This window comes from Pelobates fuscus, chromosome 1 (assembly GCF_036172605.1).
Source record: "Pelobates fuscus isolate aPelFus1 chromosome 1, aPelFus1.pri, whole genome shotgun sequence".
In the NCBI taxonomy this organism is placed as follows: domain Eukaryota; kingdom Metazoa; phylum Chordata; class Amphibia; order Anura; family Pelobatidae; genus Pelobates; species Pelobates fuscus.
The window spans coordinates 163348140-163371240 of record NC_086317.1 but is presented as its reverse complement, the minus strand read 5'-3'; the positions used below and the strand labels follow the sequence as shown (position 1 = coordinate 163371240).

At 39.3% G+C, this 23101-nt stretch overlaps 1 protein-coding gene across 1 annotated transcript; it reads right to left on the bottom strand.

Moving 5' to 3' along the window:
* Positions 1 to 11724: 11724 nt before the first annotated feature.
* On the bottom strand, positions 11725 to 22417 carry LOC134589925 (gastricsin-like). The gene is made up of 9 exons (XM_063444367.1): positions 22362 to 22417; positions 20729 to 20870; positions 18980 to 19097; positions 16717 to 16847; positions 16168 to 16367; positions 15699 to 15806; positions 14227 to 14374; positions 12745 to 12843; positions 11725 to 11877 (listed from the first exon to the last, which is right to left on the bottom strand). Exons 1-9 carry the CDS (start codon positions 22415 to 22417, stop codon positions 11725 to 11727), a joined length of 1155 nt encoding a protein of 384 aa, XP_063300437.1.
* Between the last annotated feature and the right edge of the window lie 684 nt (positions 22418 to 23101).

The window sequence follows — 23101 nt, the reverse complement described above, 5'->3', positions numbered from 1 at the left end:
AAGGGGACGGATCGGCGCGGTCACGATCCAATTCACGCAAGGGTTTGTTCGGAGGGGCTTGACAATGTTGGGTTTGGATGCCCAAGCTTTGGGGCCCAAGCTTCCCGGATAATGGCGGCGACAGAGGCTGGTTTTAAGTGAGGACCTGGGGAAACGTTTAGGCAAGTGGGAGTCAGTACGGTTTAAGTCCTGTTTACGGACGGTCTCTTTGGTTTAATGGCTATGGACGTATGGGTTTGTGTTTGGGGCTATGCTGCTTTCGTGTCAGGTTTGGTGACATGGTTGGTGGGCCACTCTTACATCTAAGGGGCGCAGAAGGGAGCCGCGGTTCGGGTCAAGTGCAACTGGGCTTTCCTTTGGAATTGGCGGAGCTGGAGTGGTTTTGGTTTTCGGGGGTTTTGGTGGCAAGGCAATAGTGGAGGAAATTTTCCGGAAGGTAACTAGGGGTACTGTCTAGGACATTCTGGTAATCCGCAAGGGCGGGAGGGATAACGGCATGGTCCCGGAAAAGGAATTGAACAGGTGGAGGCAGAGGGAGGTGGACTGGCTATGGGAGCTGGCCACAGGTGTGGTGGTGGTGCGGTCCGAGATGGTTCCTCGGTTACATTGGAGACATACTAGGTACCCGGTCTCGGTGGCAAGGACGAATAAAAAAAAAAATTATGGTGGTATTTATCAGATGTGGGGGCGGTGTAACAGTGAGACACAACGGACTGGGAGGCAAGCTCCCTGGGTACTCCAGGGGGGATGGGGTACGTTTTCGGATGTAAGGTGTGATCTGTTTAAATTGGGCCTTCAGGAAGGCATTCAACAGGCCTTATTCCGGTGTGGTGGGGGTCGCTCAGGAGCTTTAGGTGTCAAGTCCTGAGCTGTGGCGGGGAATGGCCTGGTTAAATCGGAGGGTAGATGGAGGAGAAAGTGGGCATCCTGAGGTTTAGTGTGGATTGGGCAGTGTTGCACGTGGTTGGTAGGTTCGAGCCCGTCGGTGGCTCCGAACCTGGGGGTGTGGTGGTGTCTTGGTACACCCTACACTGGAACTGATGGGTAGCGGTGTCTTGGTACACCCCTACAATGGATATGGTGGGTAGCGGTGTCTTGGTACACCCCTACAATCGATATGGTGGGTAGCGGTGTCTCGGTACACCCCTACAATTTAACCTGGTGGAAATGTGGTCATATTGGACGGCCAGTTTCTGTATTAACATGTTTTTTAGATTGTTATCTATTGTTATTATTGTGGGGTCATTGCTAGGGGTATGTTATGTATATGGGGGGATGTTAACTTTAATAAGATTTGTTGGCAATGACCCCATTTGTTATTCCTTAATTATTTTATTAATAATTTAATAAAGCTGTGGACTAATTATTTCCAACAGTATAACCTGTGTCCGTGTTTTAATGGGGGTTTGGGTAAGGTTAGCGCATATGCCGGCAAATCCGACTGTGCGCCTGTCATGTAGCCCATGGATCAGCGCAGCTAAGAGGAATAGGCCTTGACAGAGCCAGGAGGTAGGCATAGCAACCACAGGAAGTGAGTGACAGCTAGCATGCTGGGTAGGGCGGAGCCAAAAGGGGAATATTTACACAAGCCATTATATGAAGTGGCCATTTTAACTGAACCTAAGCTTACCTGTCAGTTGTCCCTCCCACCCTCCCTGTATTTGGTTAGGTTAGTTGATTTCCCGTTTTTTCACAGCGGCGGGGAATGGCCTGGTTAAATCGGAGGGTAGATGGAGGAGAAAGTGGGCATCCTGAGGTTTAGTGTGGATTGGGCAGTGTTGCACGTGGTTGGTAGGTTCGAACCCGTCGGTGGCTCCGAACCTGGGGGTGTGGTGGTGTCTTGGTACACCCTACACTGGAACTGATGGGTAGCGGTGTCTTGGTACACCCCTACAATGGATATGGTGGGTAGCGGTGTCTTGGTACACCCCTACAATCGATATGGTGGGTAGCGGTGTCTCGGTACACCCCTACAATTTAACCTGGTGGAAATGTGGTCATATTGGACGGCCAGTTTCTGTATTAACATGTTTTTTAGATTGTTATCTATTGTTATTATTGTGGGGTCATTGCTAGGGGTATGTTATGTATATGGGGGATGTTAACTTTAATAAGATTTGTTGGCAATGACCCCATTTGTTATTCCTTAATTATTTTATTAATAATTTAATAAAGCTGTGGACTAATTATTTCCAACAGTATAACCTGTGTCCATGTTTTAATGGGGGTTTGGGTAAGGTTAGCGCATATGCCGGCAAATCCGACTGTGCGCCTGTCATGATAATCTGCATTTCACAAAGAACAACAGCCGATGGTGTAAAATCAGGGTTAGAAAGGATTGAAGGAGCTTGAGGTCTTGATATATGCTATAAACTAATACAGCTCCAACAGGACAGGATCCCTGTCTGGTTTGGGAAGTAAAATGCTGCATGGTCCAATAGGCCCATGACAAGTATCCAGACCAGAAGTTTTCCCTATGTTAGATATTAATTGTACAGTACTAGGGACTTGTCTATTGGCTGGTTCAACATGTCACATTGTTTATTAGTTAACTTTTCCAAGCTCGCTATTTGGAGACGTTGAACACCAAATTCCCCATAAATGGGTGCAGCAGAATACTAACAGTTGTAATAAGAATAGAATAGGAATAAAAAATTTTGAGGATCATATACTACGTGATTTTTGACAGTTTTACCCCCTGAATTTAGGTCCCGTCTGGTTTCGGCTTAGCCATAGTCATTGTGAACATCAAAATGTTGTTGCCACCGCTATAGTATCTTAGAGAAATCTAATTGCAATTTGGGATTCTCTAACAGTCCTAACCTTTCTTTCACCTCGAAACAACATGTTTGGGTTGGTTAAAAAGTCAGTGTGGGCATGAAAGAAAGAAGTTTTGAAAGTCCATGTATTAAGTCTGCCAGATCTTTTTATGTTTGTAAATGGATGGACAGAATTGATGTCACTATTGCAATAGTACAGACACTGTTTGACTGGGATGTCATCAGAAGACTCTCACTGTTTCTCATTAATACAGTTTTACTAAATATCATCACACACCGGGCCAGCCTTCAGGGTGTGCGAGCAACCGGGGCACCAGGTAGCCAATACAACTCACTGTCTGCAGCTATCAAGGGCTGGCACCAAGCTGCCCACACTACTTACTACGCAGTAATTATTGCAGGCCACTAACCCTTACTCTTACAATGCTGGCTGAACAGCAGTGCCTGGAATCATTCCCCACCAGGAAGGCTTCCTATTCCTGTGCTCAGTGCTCTATGTGAGGGGGTCAGGATATGACATCATAAGCCTGCCCCTTCTGCACACAGAGCTAGCACAGTGTGGGAAGAAGAGGGAAGTTTGCAGTGAAGGCAGGGACTGACAGCAGGCAGTATGCACAGCATGGTATCAAGGGAAAAACAAAGGATGAGGAGATGGGATAGTTAGAAAACGGTATAAGTTGGGCTGGGAGGAGAGACACAACTAGTAGGTATAGGAGAGAAAAAGTTTTGGGGAGAGAGGCGTGAATTTGGGAAAAGGGAGAAACTTAATATGGGGGTATTTTGTGCAATATTATTGTATTTAAAGGGTTTAACCCCTTAAGGACTGGACTGTTTTTGCGATGTTGTACATTTGCGACCAGGCCTCTTTTTACACTTTTGTGGTGTTTGTGTTTAGCTGTAATTTTCCGCTCTCTCATTTACTGTTCCTATACAAATTATATTTATTTTTTTTCAGGACAAAAAATGCTTTCTTTACATACCATTATTTATATAATCTCATGTAATTTAATTTTAAAAAACAAACAAATATGATGAAAAATTTTAAAAAATACATGTTTTTTTGACTTTTACTTGAAAAATCTTTTACTCATCTACAAAAGCGAATAACAAAAACTGCTAAATAGATTTAAAATACCCAGTGTTTACATGCTTTTTTGCTTTTTTTTGCAAGTTATAGGGTTATAGGTACAAGTAGGATATTGCGATTTCAAAACCTATATTCTTTCAAATTTATCAATAGTGACATTGTAACACTATTATCTGCCAAAAGTCTCTGAATAACACCCCACATGTTCATATTTTTTTTAAAGTAGACAAACCAGGGTATTCAATATAGGGTATGTCCAGTCTTTTTTAGTAGCCACCTAGTCGCAAACACTGGCCAAAGGTAGCGTTCATATTTGTTTTCTGTGTGAAAAAACAAAAAAACTAAATTGAACGCTAATTTTGGCCAGTGTTTGTGACTAAGTGGCTACTAAAAAAGACTGGACATACCCCATTTGCAATACCTTTTGTTGTCTTCTTTTGCAAATGGTATGCCATCATGGGGGTAATTCTCATTCCTGGGCTACCATACGCTCTCAAAGGCAACATAACCAACCTGGCCATTTTCAATGTAAAAATATTTGACCCATATATTTGACCCTGTAACTTTCAAAAACGCTATAAAATCTGTACATGGGGGGTACTGTTATACTCGGGAGACTTTCTTGAACACAAATATTAGTGTTTCAAAACAGGAAAACATATCACAACAATTATATCATCAGTAAAAGTGCTGTTTGTGTGTGAAAAATGCGAAACAAAGTCACTTTCACTGACAATATCATCGCTGTCATAGGTTTTACTGTTTTGTCACTAATCACTAATATTTGTGTTCAGTGAAGTCTCCCGAGTAAAACGGTACCCCCCATGTAAATGTTTTAGGGTGTCATAGAAAGTTACAGGGTAAAATACAGTGCTAGCAAATTAAATTCTCTGGAATTTCGGCCTGGGTTGGCAGGCAGGTCCCTCAAATTGCAATTAATAAAATTACTTAATTATGTAAAAATATGACATAAATATGCACGTAGAATTAAAATATATATGCATATTTATATATTTGAAGTCTACGTGTATATTTATATAGTTATTTATGTAATTTTGTATATGGACATATGTATATTTCGTATTATATTTATTTATTTATATATATACATAGATATATATACAATTTCATTCTAAGTGTATTTTGATATAAATATATATATATTTTAATATCAAAATACAGTTAGAATAAAATTTCATATAGATATGTAATTTTTTTTAAATGTTTTATTATTTTTAATTTTTTTAATTTAATTTAATTTACTTATTATTTGTATTTTATAATAATATATATATATACAATATATATAGTTATTATATATATTATATATATATACGTGTGTAATTTAATTATAAGTGTATTTTTATATTAATATATGTACATATTAATATAAAAATACACTTAGCATGACATTATATATATGATATATAGACGTATATTATATAGGTATAATATATGTCTATATATCATATATATATACACATATATAATTTTTTTATTTTTTTTTATTAACTTTAACTTTAATTTTTTTTTATTTTACACTAGCAGGGAGACTGCCTGTCAGCACAGACAGTCCCTCTGCAGGCAGACACATGGACACCTATTGTGACCATGTGGTCGCCCTGTTGGGCGATCACATGGCCACAGGGGTCCTAATCCGCCATGGGGAGACTGTCTGAGCTGCAGGCAGTCTCCCCACAACGGGAGCACCGCCGATCGCCGCCGGGGGAACGACGGCGATCAGGTAAGTACATCTGACCGTTAGGACGGTTCAGGACCGTCATCGGTCGGCAACGCAAAAATGCCGATGACGGTCCTGAACCGTCTTCGGCCGTTAAGGGGTTAAATAATGAACCATTGTGAATATCTCTCTGTGCAGTGTTATTGTGTCAATGTGTATCAGAGTGTGTGTGCATACTGTAAGTCAATGTCTATGCATGAGCGCAAAGTCAGTATGTGTTTGTGTTTCTGTGTGTGTATAGAGTATAGTATATGTCAGTGTTTCTGTTGGTATATAATGTCAGTATGACATGTATTAAGAACAGGTGTTCTATCAAATTTCCCTACCCCGTAAAAAATCCCTACCCTCATCACTTCCGGTGACGCGGCCCAACTCTTATATTTAATACTGTGTGTCTCCCACAATCTTTGTGTCTGTCTGATGTATATATGTGGCATGCAAGTCTGCATGCACTGTGTCTGTTATGCCATTTACTCTAACCAGTTTTGTTTTTTGTGTGTGTGTGTCACAACTCTGACAAGCATGTTCTCCTATGGGACACAAAGTACATGAAGAGGAATGAAGAAGTTTGAGGCTCGTGTCCAGGGTGGAGTATTGAATTTACAAGTACTGAAGTGCCATCTGACATGTGACAAGCTGCTCCTGTTTGCACAGCGACTTTAACATTGTGTACTGTGATCACGGTCTGGTTCAGAGGTAGGTAACCTTAGGCAGTCCAGATGCTGTGAATTACATCTCCACTGCTTATACTGTGACCGTGCCACCTACACACTGCTTGTACTGTGACCGTATCATCTAAACACTGCTCATACTTTGACCGTATCACAGAAACACTGCTTATACTGTGTGTTAAATATTTTGTTGTCAATTTTTTCCACATGTGTGCACTGGCCCGTTGTTTTCTCCTACCTGCGCAACTCGCACACCCCCTCTTACCCCAGCTGAGGCTCCGGGCGCATGTGCAGTGTCTCCCGGTGCCCAGCTGGTCAGCATCGCGCATGCGCCTTAGGTGGTCGTTCCTCCCGCAGTGCTGCCAGTAAACTTTCCCTATCTCGTGGTTCTGTGCACCCCGTCCTCCAGCTGATCCACGTCACTTCCGATGCGGCCGCGTCACAAGGCATTTGCTTGGGGTGCCAACCTGCAGGGGGTTCTCACCGGGAAGATTCCTGGTGGGCTGCCTTGCTGCTGTCTGGGGCTGGAAAGCTGGGTGAGCGGCTCCTTAGCCCCCCCAGTGCAGCCATTCAGCTGCTGTGCTCCTCTCCGCCGTTTGCCTGCTCAGGATGTGGGGCTTACTGTAACCCCAGCACAGCGAGCAGAGCACTCTGCTCGCTGCAGGCAGAGGAAGCCGAGATGTGACTTGGTATCCCAGCTGCCCCCTGCCTCGGAACACCGGAAGCTTGCTAAAGGGGAACAGGAAGCAGCCTGTGCTCACAGTGCACAACTCTCCTGCTCCCCCAGCAAAAAGAAGAAAAACTTCCCGCAGGCTGGACATCTTCTCTTCTTCACAGCACCTAGGTAGGCTAAGGGGATTGTTTATTGTGTGAATGGTTGTAAATTGGTTTGTGTATGTTAAATTGCTTTATTTCTGTGTGTAAATAAAGTGTGACTTTATGTAGTGGTGTGAGCTTGTGTTTGAGTGACAGTGTGTGCAAGTTCGCTCGCTCGGCCCTGCCGCATAGTTGCCAACATTTGAAAAAAAAGGGACACTTTGCAGCTATCAATGATTACCTTGAAAATTTACCACACCCACTGCCGCAAAGTGCCGCCCACTATGTCCAACCCACACAATTAATCTCCGCCTACTTATCATAGTGACGATTATAAGGTCTACTCAATAAAGAAAGAATTACAGGGGATTGAGATGGTAATTTTAAACTTAAGGCCAAAGTAGCCGAGTTGGAAAAATTCTCCCATTCAGCTGCACTATTTCAACCTAAAGTTGGAAATTCCCATCACAATTCCTTGCAATTCTCTCTTTATTGAGTAGACCTTTATAACACCAAGTTCCCACTAACAGTACCATGCATCCTTGGTGTGCGCTAGATACATTTGCAGCACAGCATCTATATAAGGCAGGTACATTTTATCACTTTTAGGTGAGTAGTGGTGACAGTCAGTACAAATATAGAAAGACCTTGTGCAGATGTGCTTCAGCCAGAGAGTTGTGTCTATACCATAGAACATACATTAGTTAACAAAAATAATTATATTGGGGAGTGAATATGGTAAAAAAATTATGGAATTAAAGAGAGAAATGGGAGCAAAAGGAAAACATATGCACATATTCCATTAGCCCCTTCTGATGCCCCCAATTCAGCATGTTAAATGTTTAAGATTGAGGCTTCAGTCACCACTCCACTGCTTCTGATTCTTCTAGTTCCTGGAGTCTGCGGGTATTATACAGAAAGCAGCACTATACGGGGAGCACTGACTATCACAGCTTATTATACACACAGACCTGTACTATACAAAGAGCAGCACTGACTATAACAGCTTATTATACACACAGACCTGTACTATACAAAGAGCAGCATTGACTATCACAGCTTATTATACACACAGACCTGTATTATACAGAGAGCATCACTATACAGGGAGCACTGACTGTGTGATACAGGTCTATGTGTGTATAATATCCTGGGGCAGAGAGCAGCACTATACAGGAAGGATATTATGCACACAGACCTTTATTATCGATAGAATTAAGCTTATATTTATTGGTACCTTCAACAAATGCAATATATACATACATACAATACATACACACAGGCGGCTGAATACAGACACAGACTGCTGAATACAAACAAATCGACTGGTAAATACACGCACACACCGACTGCTAAATACACGCACACACAGACTGCTGAATACACACACAGAGACTGCTGAGTACACACAGACAGACTGCTGAATACACACACACACACACAGAGTGAATATACACAGTACACTGAATATGCACACACAAATACACACAGAGACTTCTGAATACACACACACACAGAGACTGCTGAATACATACAGACTGCTAAATACACACACACAGACTGCTGAATACACACAGGCTACTTTATTTATATTATATATATATATATATATATATATATACACACACACATATATATATATATATACACACACACAGAAGGCTGAGTATATCAAGCCTACCTGGCACTGGAGGCTGTTGCTGGGAGGTCAGGTACCCATTTTGTGCAGCAAGGTCTCCTGCTTAACGTTGGGGTTGGAGCTTGATGGTGAGAGGCAGTGCTTGCATGCATGGGTGGAGCTTACAACATGGTGGTGGAGCTTGCGTCCACGAGGCGTAGTTGGAGCCTATTTGCTGGGATATCGGAAGGGAGACTGTCAGTGCTCCCTCCAGCCCCACGCATCTTTCCATAGCCCCCAGCAGCTCTGTCCTGAATTAATAAAAGCACATGGCCAAGCAAGTTGCCAGGACTGTCCCGAGAGACTTAATTGCCCGGGACAGACTGCAGCAAGTCTGTCCCAGGAAAAACAGGACATTTGGCAACTATGCAAGTGACACTGTTTGTGTTAGTGAGAGTGTGTGTGTGTTAGTGAGAGTGTGTGTTAGTGAGAGTGTGTAAGTTACACTGTGTATGTTAGTGAGCGTGTGCAAGTGACCCTGTGTGTTAGTGAGAGTGTGTAAGTTACAGTTTGTGTGTGTTAGTTAGAGTGTGAAAGTGAGTGTGCAAGTGACACTGTGTGTATGTCAGTGATAGTGTGTGTATGTGTGTTAGTGAGAGTGTGTAAGTGACACTGTGTATGTCAGTGAGTGTGTGTGTGTGTGTGTTAGTGAGAGTGTGTCTCTTTTTTTCTCTAAATTTGTGCTTACTATGTCTCTTTCCTAAATGTCTCCCAGTCTCTGTTTCCTAAATATCTCAACAGTCTCTCTATCCTTTCCCTTAATTTCTCCCCAGGCTGTTTCCGTTCTCTAAATTTCTCACTGTGCGTCTGCTTTCGCTTAAAAGGACACTATAAGCAACCAGACTACTTCAGCTCTTTAAAGTGGTCTGAATGCACTGTCCAAGGGCCCTTAACCCTTCAAAAGTAATTATTGTAGTTTTTTAACAAACTGCAATAATTACCATTCAGGGATAACTCCACCTCTAGTGGCTATGCATGGGTATGTCCCGCGTCATGCAAAACCCCATAGGAAAGCACGTGTAATACTTTCCTGTGGGGCAATCCTAATGCGGCCATTGAGGAGTGGAGGTGGAACCGAGCCAGCACCGAGGGACATCAGCGCTGGACCCGGGTAAATGGCGGAAGTTTTTTTTTAACCCATTTGCACCACGAGGTAGGGGCAACCTGACAGACGGGAAAGCTATAGTGCCATGAAAACAAGTTTAATGTCTACTCAGTGTGTCTCTTTCCATAAATGTCTCTTCACTGAAATTCAGAGTTTAGTGAATAAACTTCTGAGAAAATGTAGTTGCATTCATGAGGGGGCGGCAAAATGGATGCTTGCCTAGGGCGGCGAGAATCCTTGCACCGGCCCTGTATGTATTCCCCATTTATAGCAACATCCATCTACAGCCCCCCTCTTGATTCATTAAAATAGTGATCAGACACTCTACTTTGAGTAGACCTCTACTCAAAAGCAGCTTGCAGAGTCCTTTGTGTTCCAGTGGCTAAAACAGCAAATGCATGAAAAGAACTTGCTGCACTCCTTGTTCCCTTTGTGTCAGTGCGCACCTAAATACGCTGTGCTTTGTATCGCTCAGTTGCTCAATTTACACAACTCCTTTTACAGATGAACCATTATTTCTGGAGAGTACAAAGGGTTTTGAACAAGAACCTTAGCACCAATATTCTGTGAATTTTCATTGTCCTGTGCTAAGGCAGCTTAAACGATAGTCTCCCAATGCTTTCCTATGAGAAAGCATTGGATTGGCTAAAATCACCAAAAGGGCGAGGCAGGGTCAAACCAGCGAAGCCTTGGAAAAAGGTTAGTAAGTCACCTTTTAAGCCAGGGGCCTTAATGGCTATTTAGGCCTATAGTGTCAGGAATACACATTTGTATTCCTGACACTGTAGTGTACCTTTAAGGTAAGTTTATTTTTCCTATACAGGTTCACTTTAAACGAACACTTCAAAGAGGTAAAGCACTTAAGCTTGCTGAAGTGCATTGTGTGTGAAGAGTTTGTTCTCTTTTTTCAGTTTATAAAAATGCTGATTTTTATTTTCAATAAAAATCAGCTCTTTTATAAATGATCCCCGTTACACCTCCTTGATTGTCAATTTGAAAGCTAAGAGATGTTTTTCATTCATAGCTTAGCTCCGTGGAGTTAGACTCATGAGACAGGAACTTTCCTTGCAAAGGTATCTGAATGAGCTTAAATACAGCCAAATAGGAAGTCTGCGATTAGACAAATGCGTGGCTGGTCTGCAACATTTTTTTAATAAGAAGCCGTTGATTGGGCATTCACCAGCACAGATGGCAAAGTCAACTGCAGTTACTAGATTACTAGAAATTACTAGATTTGCCTTACAAACAAAAACGACTTTACACATTATTTGGGAAATATTCTAATGCAGTGGTTCCCAAACCAGTCATCATGACCCATTAACAATCCAGGATTTATGCACTTCCCTGTTTTATTCCAATGGAGATACTAACAAAACCTGGACTGTTGGGTCTTGAGGGCTGGATTGGGTAACACTGCTCTAATACATTCACATACAGTGGATCCCAGGAGGAAGGATGGCGTATATACTGCCATTGAGGCAGGTTATGCAATGTATGATCATATACTGTAACTAAAGCCCAATTATTTTTGCCCTAATTAGGTGGTTTTAAAAAACTATTAAATTCTGTGAACTTTGAAGTTGCTCTTCAATGAATAAGTGAAGGCGCTGAATCAATTACTGTAGTTATTATTTCCTAAATAAACGAGTACAGAATATAAAACAGAAAAAACACAAGAGTTATTCGGTAGCTGATTTATTAAAACAGAGAACCAGTAAAGTAAGATAAGAAATCCAAAGAGAGAAAAAGTAATCAGCGAACACCTTGCTCTTTCTCAAGGAGCCAGTGATGTCATAGTTTAACATACACTCCATTGTCAGCAGAGATTTAGATTTAGACAGGTAGATTATGCCACTGAAGCAAAGCCTACACGGCTGTTTCCAAAGTCGTAAATGGAGTAATATTGCCTCAGGAAGACATCTCCCAGAATCCACAGTGGGTCACCATTTTGAGCAGGCAGGCTGATGCTCAAGAAGTTGGCATAGCAGTATCCATTTTCCTGCAAGGAACAAAAATGCATTAGCATGCTTGTGCAAAAAGTTTAACAAAAAGCGTATGACCTCTTGTGTTTATATTTAGTACTCCCAAGAAGAAATAATGGGCAACTGTTGTGTGAATAGAAAGAATATAAGGGCTATTCTTAGTTTTTTTTATGCAGACTGAAAAGGAAATTGCCAATAACAGAATAACATTGAGTGAACTGGAGAAATAACCACATTTTACTAATTTCACTAACAATTTTAATTTGCCAGATTAATTCTCCACAGCCGGTGGTTACTAATTTTGGGTCTCACACCTCACTGCATGTGACTTACGCAGCCCTTCCAAACACTTCCTGTAAAGAGTCATCACATTTTTACACTTCCTGTATTGAATATAATGTTTAATTTATAATTTTTTATCTCCTGCTCTGTTAATAGCTTGCCAGAACAAGTAGGAGCCTCCTGTCATGTAATTAAAGTTCAATTCACAGAACAGGAGATAAAAACCTTTAAAGTAATTAATGTCTGATTGAAACTGAAACAATTTCTCTTCATGCAGACTGTGTGAGTCACAGCCAGGGGAGGTGTGACTAGGGCTGCATCAAAAAACCAAAAGTGATTTAACTCCTAAATGGCAGAGAATTGAGCAGTGGGACTGCAGGGGCATGATCTATACACCAAACTGCTTCATTAAGCTAAAGTTGTTTTGGGAACTATAGTATCTCTTTAAATAAATTAACATTGAAAGACTTTGCACATAATTATACACAATCCCTTCAGTGGTGAAAGTTAGGTTTGGTTGATCTCTACATTTTCCAAAATGAGACTCATGTACAAGTGAAACATGATGATAACATTATTAATGTATTATTTTCTTAACATACCTGTATAATGTAAGCAGATGGAGGCAATGGCAGAGAAACTCCATTGATGGTGAAGCTGAGAGTTGGCATACTCTGAAGATTGTTGCAGTTCACATTGTACTAAAAATTCAGAATAAATGATACAATTAAACCTAAAATTACATAACAATTATTTTAATGTGTCATGAACTGCCAATAAATGTATCAACTGTGAACACTATTAGTTGTCTTTTATATATCCCTCTCTTGAGTGTTGGACACCATCCCTCTGGAGGACTCCCATCACATATCCTTTAAAGCAGGGATTATACCACTGTATGCTCTTAACACCAGAGCTGGATTTAGCTCTTTTAAATGTGAATTGACTGTACATATTTGTTTATTTTATCCATATTGGCATGTACATACTGCACCATTGGTTTTCCTCGCTTTTGTTTTACATACAAGCGGAACGGTTGGACCACTAAAGGCACTGAGGACACTACACCTAAAATAAGCACCTTATTAGACATTTATCTCTGAGTGAGACTTGAATATTTTGGATTTTTCTTTCTGTGATTCTACCAGAACCCTAGTCCCACTGTTTCAGTGAGACTTCATATACTGTATTGTCTTACCTGTTGATACAAAGTATTGTATTATTATTACTGTTTATCTACTTGGCGCAGCCCTTTTCCTGTAATCTTATGTGTCACACGTTCTCTCTTCAGAGGGAAGGGTTACCTTCTATTGGGCCGCTGCCTGCTACACTTTTTTTTCCATTTTTTCTAGAGGTAAGTAAAGAACGTACTTATATTCACGCACTTTTACAATGTGGTGATTTCATGGTATCTTGATGCACCATTCGAACAGCAGAAGCTGTAAGTCCATTATGTTTTACAAACATTTTCATATCTCCAATTACAGCAAGTCTGGTATACAACATTTATTCCTGGCACTATAGTGCAGCAGTTGTTTAGGTACTCTGGCCCCATCTCCATGAAGATGAAAGGGTTAAAACTTTCCTTTTCTCCCACGCTCGCGGGTCTCTCCACATCTGGTCCCACCTCCATGACTGAGATCATCAATCTTCACTTTCTCAGTTGACTAATGCTTTCCTATAGAAAAGCACTGGAAGGCCTTTGCGCATGTGCTGCAAAGCACTGCGCAAATCAGCATATCCTCATACTGATGAATTTAATCACTGCATCTCTACGGGGAACATTCAGCATCTCCATACAGAGTGTGGGGATGCTGAACACCAGTCTTGCACTGTGGTTGTCTGAGTGACTGCAATTAGAGGTTATCCTAGGCAGCAATGTAAACACAGTCTTTTCTCACCAGAACTCATCAAGCTGTAGTGGGCCGGTTGACTATAGAGTCTCTTTAACCCCTTAAAGACACATGACATGTGTGACATGTCATGATTCCCTTTTATTCCAGAAGTTTGGTCCTTAAGGGGTTAAGTGAAGAATCATGCATTGTATTTGGATGTATGTAAAAGGTATACTAAAAATTCCTTACTCCTCCGTTCTGTGTCTGTTGAATACCAAGGTATGGCAGCAGCTGTCCCATGTATGGCTCTGGGATATTGAGCTGAGTGGTTCCAGTGTCTACGATAGCCTGGCAGCCTCCACTACACCAGCCAGTTGCTTGTCCATTAATGGAAAAACTAGGGGTGGAGATATATATTAGTTTTTGGTGTTAAGAAGAATGTCAGCTATCACATAGATTCCAAGAAAATTAGGTTGCAACTGCAACTGTTTTTTGTTTGACTTTTTATATTATTATTATTGCCATTTATAGAGCGCCAACTTATTCTGCAGGATACTAATAAATGAGACAGTTACAAAATGTTACAGGAATAATAGGTTGATGAAGACCCTGCTCAAATGAGTTTACAATTTAGAAAATGCGGGTTGTAAAAACACATTAGGAAGGGCCGCATGGGAGATAGCAACAAATCTGCAAGGTTGGAAAGTAGTAGAATTGGTGGGAGTGGAGCCTTGCCATTTAAGAGAGAGCAGGAGACAGGTTTGTGAAATAGAAGTTACTGAAAAACTTTGAAATTAAAAAGTTAGAATCAATGTTTATTGACTCCCTAATGGAAAAATGATATTCCTCGTATAAACAATCATGACTATATTGACTGTTATTATATTATCATAAATATATTATATTTACAAACAACATAGATGTTTGTCCAAAAAGGATACATACCAATTTTGATATTAAAACTTATCTAAGCAGATTCTTTTTAAATCATTTTTTTAATACTTTAAAAAAAATGTCATATTTCTACCTACCAAAAAAAGGAAAATTGGAGACAAGCAGGCATCTATATTGTTTTACTGTCTTTTTCCATTCATGGTAATTATTCTTGTCCTTAATAAATGTTATATCTCAAAAAAAGTATCTAGGCCGAGAATTCCATATCTTTAATGTCGTTAAATAACTATTCACATTGCTATAGGATAATCAGAATTTCCTCAAATCTGAATTAGATGTTTTTCCCCAAGTTATAAAATAGTCCTTTTGTATACATAAATGTATTTTAGTGGCGTTTGCAGCTTTTGAGTGACATTTAAATTAACATCCAAGTTCTGGCCTATCAGCCTGGGGCAAGGGATGCCAAATATCAATAAAGGAAGTCAGTAGGGATATTCACTAAAGTAAGTATTCTCAGGAACTCAAAGTGAATTAGTGAATTTCTAAATTTAAGTCTAAACTTCAAACATAGGCCTGCTTTCTTTTCTTTTTTTTATCTTTCTTTTCTTTTTTTTCTTTTTTTAATCTTTCTTTTTGTAGTGCATGTGAGTAACAGATAAAGCCAGATGACATTTCTGCAATTTTGGCTACAAGATTCCCTGGTTGTGGAGACCTGGTACAGAAACTGGCATTCTATAGGTAAAGAGCTGGCCTAAGACCCAAAAGCATCTTTGTAAAGAGCGTTGAGAACTAGCGTGACAAAGTCCCAGGACGCAGGTCAAACTTACTCTTGAAGTGGGATCTGCCAGTAGAGTTCCTGTGAAAGAGGTGCCCAGTAGATTTGGCCAGTGTACTTGGTTTGGTCAACGCCTCCAAAAATGACTTCACCTGATTGGCTGGTAAGAAAAAAACAATGCGTGAAGTTACCATATTACTTTTCATATCTTTACACTTTAATACACTTTTCCACAAAGCAGTTAACAATGAAGTTTCCTTTTGTTATACAGAGAATACGTTACATTTTTAAGATATTAAGCTCACTGCTTCAATATATAAACTTAAAACCATCAGATAACTTAGAATATAGAATCCCTCTATCCCCCTAAAGTGCAAAAATGCAAACTTTCAATCAAATTATCCTCCCAGTTTGGTAGCATCTATTGTGATGTATGTAGTATGTTTTGTTTCCCCACAAAATTGTAGTTATATAACCAGGTATAGGAAGATAGAAACATTTGTAATTTAATTACAAATTACCTGCCCAGATAGACACTGAAAATTTGCTGAGTCAACACATTCTCCTGCAGCATTCCCTGCATCACAGTGGTAGCTCCTCCAACAGACAGGCCTGGATAGGCAAGTCCCAAGATTCCATCGAATGGAGAGTAGTAGAAGTTGGAGCTGGGCTCAGTAATTGTCAGACCTATTTCTTGGTTGGTGATGGAAATTCCTTGGACCTAATCAACAACAATGAAAAGAATGGGTTTTGAAAATAATATATTATATTTAATTTAGGCCAAGTGTATTCTAGTGTATTAAAATGTATTATAATGAATAACTATAATATAATAACACTTCATTATAATGTACATAGTTTACAATGCTCACTTGATTGGTATAGTTGCATGTTTTGCATCAGTTATTAAGTTGTCCATGCCCATGGATCTCCTTACAATGTGGACATAAGAAAAAGTATGGCAACTCTGAATTTCTCAAAGTGTGTTTTGACCACTAAATATGTGGCGTGTGTCTTAGTACAGTCACAAAATGGTAATAATAAAACAAGTACTGGTTCTCTATACTTACAGTTACAGTATCATAACCAAATACTCCGGTGACACTGCTGGCTACATTTCCGCCTCCGTATCCCATGGTGAAACGCTGTCCATTGGAAGTGTAGGTGGAGGACTGACTGGGATTAAACACATGATGGTTTGCTAGAACAAAATGGCAGATGCATGTTGGTTATTTGTTCTTTTTTTTTTTTATGTAACTTTTTAGACAATAGTAACATTGTCATTGAGTTATTAAAACACACCTGTCATGTTCGAGTCAGGAATGTTATTTTTATCCAAATAATAATAGCTTTTAAGCATGTTGGGCTCAGTTTAATATAATTTCATGCTTATGTCATATATACCCTACGAGAAGGCAAAGCTCTGGCATTTAATAAAAATAACATGTTTTTTCAATGAATTATGCCACATCTTGGCCAAACTAAAGAGAAAGCTTCCTGGCATGAGGCCTCATTGTGCAATTTCATTTGGAAAATATACCTAACAATTAGGGAAGAGTGATCATCGGATATTAAAGCATTTTACTAGGAAAGGTAAAGATGCTATTAGCAACATTACTAAATAACACTGACTGCTATCCACTAAGTTATCTCATCAGCTTTACAAATAGCAATATATTGGGCCATAAACAACCAAATCTATTATTATATTTGTATTATCTATCAATAATGTATCATGCAAAAATTTACACCGCATTACGGAACCGGCATTGAGGAACTGGTATGCGTTCTACTGCCACAGAGACAACAAGACAGGGCTTCTTTCTGGCTAAGTACCCGAAGGCTTTCTTTGTGATTTATGGGAATAAAACACATACCAGTTACCCCAAGGTGGAGGTGATATGACAATCTTGCTGTTATATCGCAAAGCTTACAGGATACCTACTTTGTAAATTGATTCTCCAAGAGAACTAAATAAAACCTCTTGTCAACTATTTCTGTTAGTCTCTATTCCCTTGCAGAATTTTATTTTTTCAATTGATATACATTGTGCGTGTATGCATAGTAATAAGTCTTTAAAAAGTTAAAATGTGTGTATTGCATACCTTCGAGTATGTTGCAAAGCGTCAATTTTCTATTTACTAACTTTATAACTAAAATTATTGCAAAAATAGTGTATGCCTTATATTGGTTTTCTTTTGGTAGCCTTCTGCACTTAATTTTACAAAATAATATATTTGTGATTTAGTTCATTGTTTAGTGGACTTGAGCCTAGTCTCACCTGGATGTTTAAATCGAGTTTGTGTCTCCTCAATTTTCTAGTTTTGTGTTCATTAAGCTTCATTTTATTTTGCTATATGATGGTTACAGGGTCCAAGTCACTTGGTGATATTATTCCCCATGTTAAAGGGACACTACGAACTCCTAAAGCTATCCAGCTTGCTGAAATGCTTTATGTGTGAAGAGTATGTCCACAATGGAAGTTGCCACTTTTATAAATATATTTAATCCACTTCAGATTTTATACACATCTGGTTTTAGCATGTTACTAGTGTCTTTATAAAAGTCCACAGGTTAAACTGAAATATTGATTTTTCACTGTACTCACATACACCTATAAAATTAGAGTGAATTTAACATGTATATTTTGATTTCATTATAATTCTCCGTTTAGTGAAGCAAAATATGTATTTTCCAGTTAACAGTCTACTTTAAAGGCTACTTAAAGGGACACTCAAAGCACCAAAACAACTTCAGCTAAATCAAGTTGTTATGTTGCCTGGAGATCCTCTTTGCTCAAGGAGTTAAACCGTTCTTTCCAAGCCCCATTCAAGCCAGTGAATGGGGAGTCACTGATTTGTCTGAGAGCGTCAGCTGACCACTCTCCCCTGCCCGGTGAAAATTCAGAAGCTGGAAGCCGCCGGGAGGGTGGGGGAGGACATTGCTGCTGGAGGCAACTTGGGGATTAAACCTTTTGAGAACAGTTTAAGCCCTTGAGGTAATAGGGCCTTGCACCATAACAACCTCATTTAGATGGAGTTGCTTTGTCATTTTAACAAAATGTATGTCATGATTTAAAATGCCTTTATATTTCATGTGACCCTCTTTCCTTCTCTATTTTTTACTTTTATCAAACTGAAAATTAATAAATAATACATATTTATACGTAAATATCAAAATCATAAACTTATATCAAGGAATTTAAAGCATGGAGCACTCTCCACATCATCATTGTGCTTAGATTAGTATTTCCTATTTGAAACATTATTTTTATTCAGCCATGCAGTCATTGGCTAATCATTCATTACCCCACCTTCTCACTTATACACTTACTGCAGGCTGAGCTTTGGCAATAGGTTGAGGGAACCCAGAGATTAGATGAGCCAGTGTCAAACAGGACCAGGAAATTCTGGGGAGGAGTTCCAATGCTTATTGGTCCATAATAATATGTCTAAGGAAGAAAGTTGAGTTGTGAGACAAAATAAAATTCACTGTTACACAAACTAGTTTATAACTGATAGAAAACAATAACAGTGATACAGGATAGACCTGGAGGAAGAAAACAGGGTTGAAAATATTTAATTTATAATGAATAAAATAATGCACATAGTCTGACGATAAAATCACACGTGTGTTTTGGGTTACATGCCATTTTATCATATAGAAGAAGCTCCAGTGACTTGGACGTTTACCTATTACAATCTGCGGTGATCTATTCATTTTTATCCAGAACAGATACAGGTCCCATGACAAAACAAAGCTCTGTTACAGAGATAGCAATGAGCAGGGCCGGATTAACATAGGGACTAATGGAGTTGAGGCTCCAGCCCCATGCCCATGGAATAGGCCCATTCAGATAGATAGATGGACAGACACTTCTCTTCATATGCTCTTGCTCTATAATGTTGTGTAGAAGGAATTAACAGTGGGAGGGATACACCTGAACAAAACTTATGTGAATTGGCTAATTATAAAACACAAAGCTGACTTTGCGCACTATGTAAATGCTCTAACCTGTCTATCTAACAGTGTTTCATGTCCCCTTTCTACTACACTCACTACATCCACCTCTTTCTCTGTTCCAGGCTTCTCTGCACCTCCTTGCTAGTAAGAAAGGAAGGTGTGTACAAGTGAGTGGTGAGTAGAAAGTATTCAGAATTTGTGATTAGTGAGGAAGAGGAATTGAGGGTTGTGGGTCTTGAAAAAAGGGCAGATAGACGTGGCTGAAAGATGAAAGCAAGAGGTATGCATAGGGCCTGTGTCTTCTTATAAATGCGTACTGTGAGTCTTCTTCCTCCACCACCTCCTCCAGAGACATGACACTTGGGAGGTATGACTGTTTTAGTATGTAACTGTCTATAGGTTACTGTAATTAGGCCCATCATACTTTTCAGTCACGATTCACCATACAAGGGCTCCTTTTCCCACAACCTTGTGGCCTCCTGTTGCCCACACTGATACTGTTTGGACCTGCCTTTAGCCGAGGTAGCTTGGCTGCAGATAGTGTAAAACTATGTACATGTACAAAGATGCTTGTTTTACAATGTTTAGATAGCAACAGTATTTATATTTTGGCTTCCATCAAAGAAGGAGAAAATAAGATAATCGCTTAATATCACTAAATTGTAAAACTTTTTAGGTCAAGCAGTATCTGTATTACAAATAATATTTGATCACATACCATATGGTTTGTCTGATATGCAGACTCTGAATGTTCTATATTAGAAATATATTTAGCGGGCATAAATAAGTAAATGGAAAATAATTCAATGAGTTAAAGCTGGAGGAATAATTCATGAGTTATATGATAGTTTACAATGAGAGGGGCAGAAATTTTAACTATTTTATAAAAAATAAATTAATAAAACTGATAAAGTGAAGTTTTGATGTTTATATTTGAAATGTATTATTATATTGTAATTTCTATTATCGCTTTTTATTTGTTTTACACTTTAAAACTTGTATTAAATGTGTCAAAACAGTGTTGTAGTTTTTTTTCTTATTTATAATTCTATTGTATCTCTCAGTTTTAAAACAGCAATGAAACTGAATTTATAGAACATTATTATTCTGGATACATACATCAAAATACATAGATTCAGAAGCAACAGCATATCCTTGGTATCTATCAGACAGATCGATCTTATGTGTCTGCAGGTACTTGTGCAGAACTCCGGCTTCTCGCATATTCTGCCTTATTGACTTGCCCTTGGTCAGAGGGACTCTATTTAAAAAAAAGTATGTTATTCAAATTTGACATTTTGTACTTACAATATAAATAGATATGTATGCAAGCGCATTAGGGCTACCCTATTGTTTCAATACTTTCCTATGGAGTTTTGGCTGACGCTGGATGTCCTCATGCACAGAGTGAGCATGTCCAGCATCAGTTAGGTGACCAAAAGTCGATTAACGGATGTAGCTCTAGTGGCTGTCTCTATATCTGCTAAAAAATATATATAGTCTGAATCTTGCTCGATGGCACTTGATTTACCATTTAACCCTTAATCCCTCTTTTCTATCTTTCTCTTCATTTTATTTTTACCCTTATTTTCTTTGATTACTGTTACAAATGTTTGACCAAAAGGCAAATTCGTATCAGGCAAATGATTTATAAAAATAATTCTTGAAAATCAAGCACCATCCCCTGATCATCCTACTATATAGGCAGCATCCAGCACAAAGGACAGCCCCGTTCCTATACACTATGGGTAGCAGTCTGCTCTAATACATCTCACTCTGATCCTCTCTTAATTTTGCATCCTCCCTACACAATTGTATTCTTTCAGTTTGGAAAGAGTAGCACCATCTTCATGGTACACATACTTCATTTGTTGCCTCCAAAAGTACGACCAGGTCTCATACTTCCTATATTGGATGTATATATAATTTGGTCCCACCACATTTTTGGAACATGCAAAACTCATATCCGAAATCACAGGAAATAACTAAGTTGGACCCGCCAAGACCTGCAGAGCACTGAGGTCATGGACCACCAGACCATGCATACATCCACAAGGTTTATTACCATATTTAATTCTGTGAAACACCAGTTTTTTCTCAACCTTTGTATCCTTGTCTAGGAACACTATTATTTTATTCCTATTTCACTTCACCCAAACTTTGTCAGCAAATCTTTTTCTGGGGAACCCTTCTCTTCATTAATGCCCTGTAATACACTATAATAAACTATTATAGTCCACAATGAATGCTACTACAAGACATATCTTGACCTATGTAAAATGATTTGTCAATCCAGGATCTCCACTACAAAGCTATCAACAACAGTACAGTACTCTATATTACACTATATCTCTAATAAGAAAAACTCTCCGTTTAACTTTCTATGCTTGGCCAATTACTTTTATGAACCTTCTATTTACACCTTAACGCATGCCTTCTAAATGACTCTATGGATGTGCCATTGTTCTGGAGCACACATTTTCACTCTATTGATAATGCTTTGTATTTAAAACACAAAATAAAAATCTTGTCAACTTGGATATTGTGTAGTTTACTATATATATAATTTGCTTTACAGCTGTTAGATTGTAGGCATGTTTTGAGTGAAACCTTTAATACCTATAGCCTAGATGAGTCTGTTGGCAATGCCAGTGCCTACTATAAAGAAATCTAAATTAATATTATGATCTAGTTTTTGTTTACGTCTATGATTTTGTGTTATTTTTATAGTTTATTATGCTGTGATGCTCACCTTACAAGCCCCTCCGAGAGCTGCAGACAGACAAGCGCAACGATTAAAATCTTCATGATTGCAGCTTTCCACCACACTCAAAGCATCCACCAGACAATATTATAACGTTGACCTCCCTTTATATACTAGAAGGGATTCTAGTTTATCAATGTATACCCTGCGACAATCTGTGCCTTAATGTCAATATTTCCTTTTAGCAACATAGCTCTTTTATGTCCCATAAACTTTGTAGTCTGTTTACAAAAGGCTTGTTTGCTCCTTTATGATAAAAGATTTATTGAGATAAAATCCCAATAGAACACAATTATTTCCAACTGCAAGCAAGAAGGTTTCATTAACCTTCAGGACGTTTGTATAAACAATTCTAAAAGGAAATAGTATGTGACTGTAACCATAAAAAAAAAAAATGTTTAGGGTACAATCCAACCACCACACTTACCTAGCCAGAATCAGAGGGGCAAGAGGAACTGATCAATGCCTTTCTTTCAGGCAAAAAAATAATCACTGGGAAGCCCAGGCCTGGGGCCCACAGCTCCAAACCCCGGCGGAGGGATGGGACATAGGGGCCATGTTGCAAAGGCCCGTTCAACCTAGACCCACTCCTGTGGAAGACCTGCATGTCAGGGAAACAGGCACAGCAGCAGGCCATGACAGACCTGAAGTCTAACAAACCTCACCAATTCCTCAAGCTGAGCCGCAAGAGCTGTTAGACGATTCAGCACCCACCACTAAGCGGGACT

What these genes read in the sequence shown, in the direction of transcription:
- LOC134589925 (XM_063444367.1), bottom strand. Translation starts at nt 22,417, where the DNA reads ATGAAGATTTTAATCGTTGCGCTTGTCTGTCTGCAGCTCTCGGAGGGG. An exon ending in TGGCAGATCCCACTTCAAGA is followed by an intron (nt 14,375 to 15,698) that starts GTAAGTTTGACC and finishes CTCCACCCCTAG; the next exon opens with TTTTTCCATTAATGGACAAG. An exon ending in AACAGACACAGAACGGAGGA is followed by an intron (nt 12,844 to 14,226) that starts GTAAGGAATTTT and finishes CTGAATTTTTAG; the next exon opens with TACAATGTGAACTGCAACAA.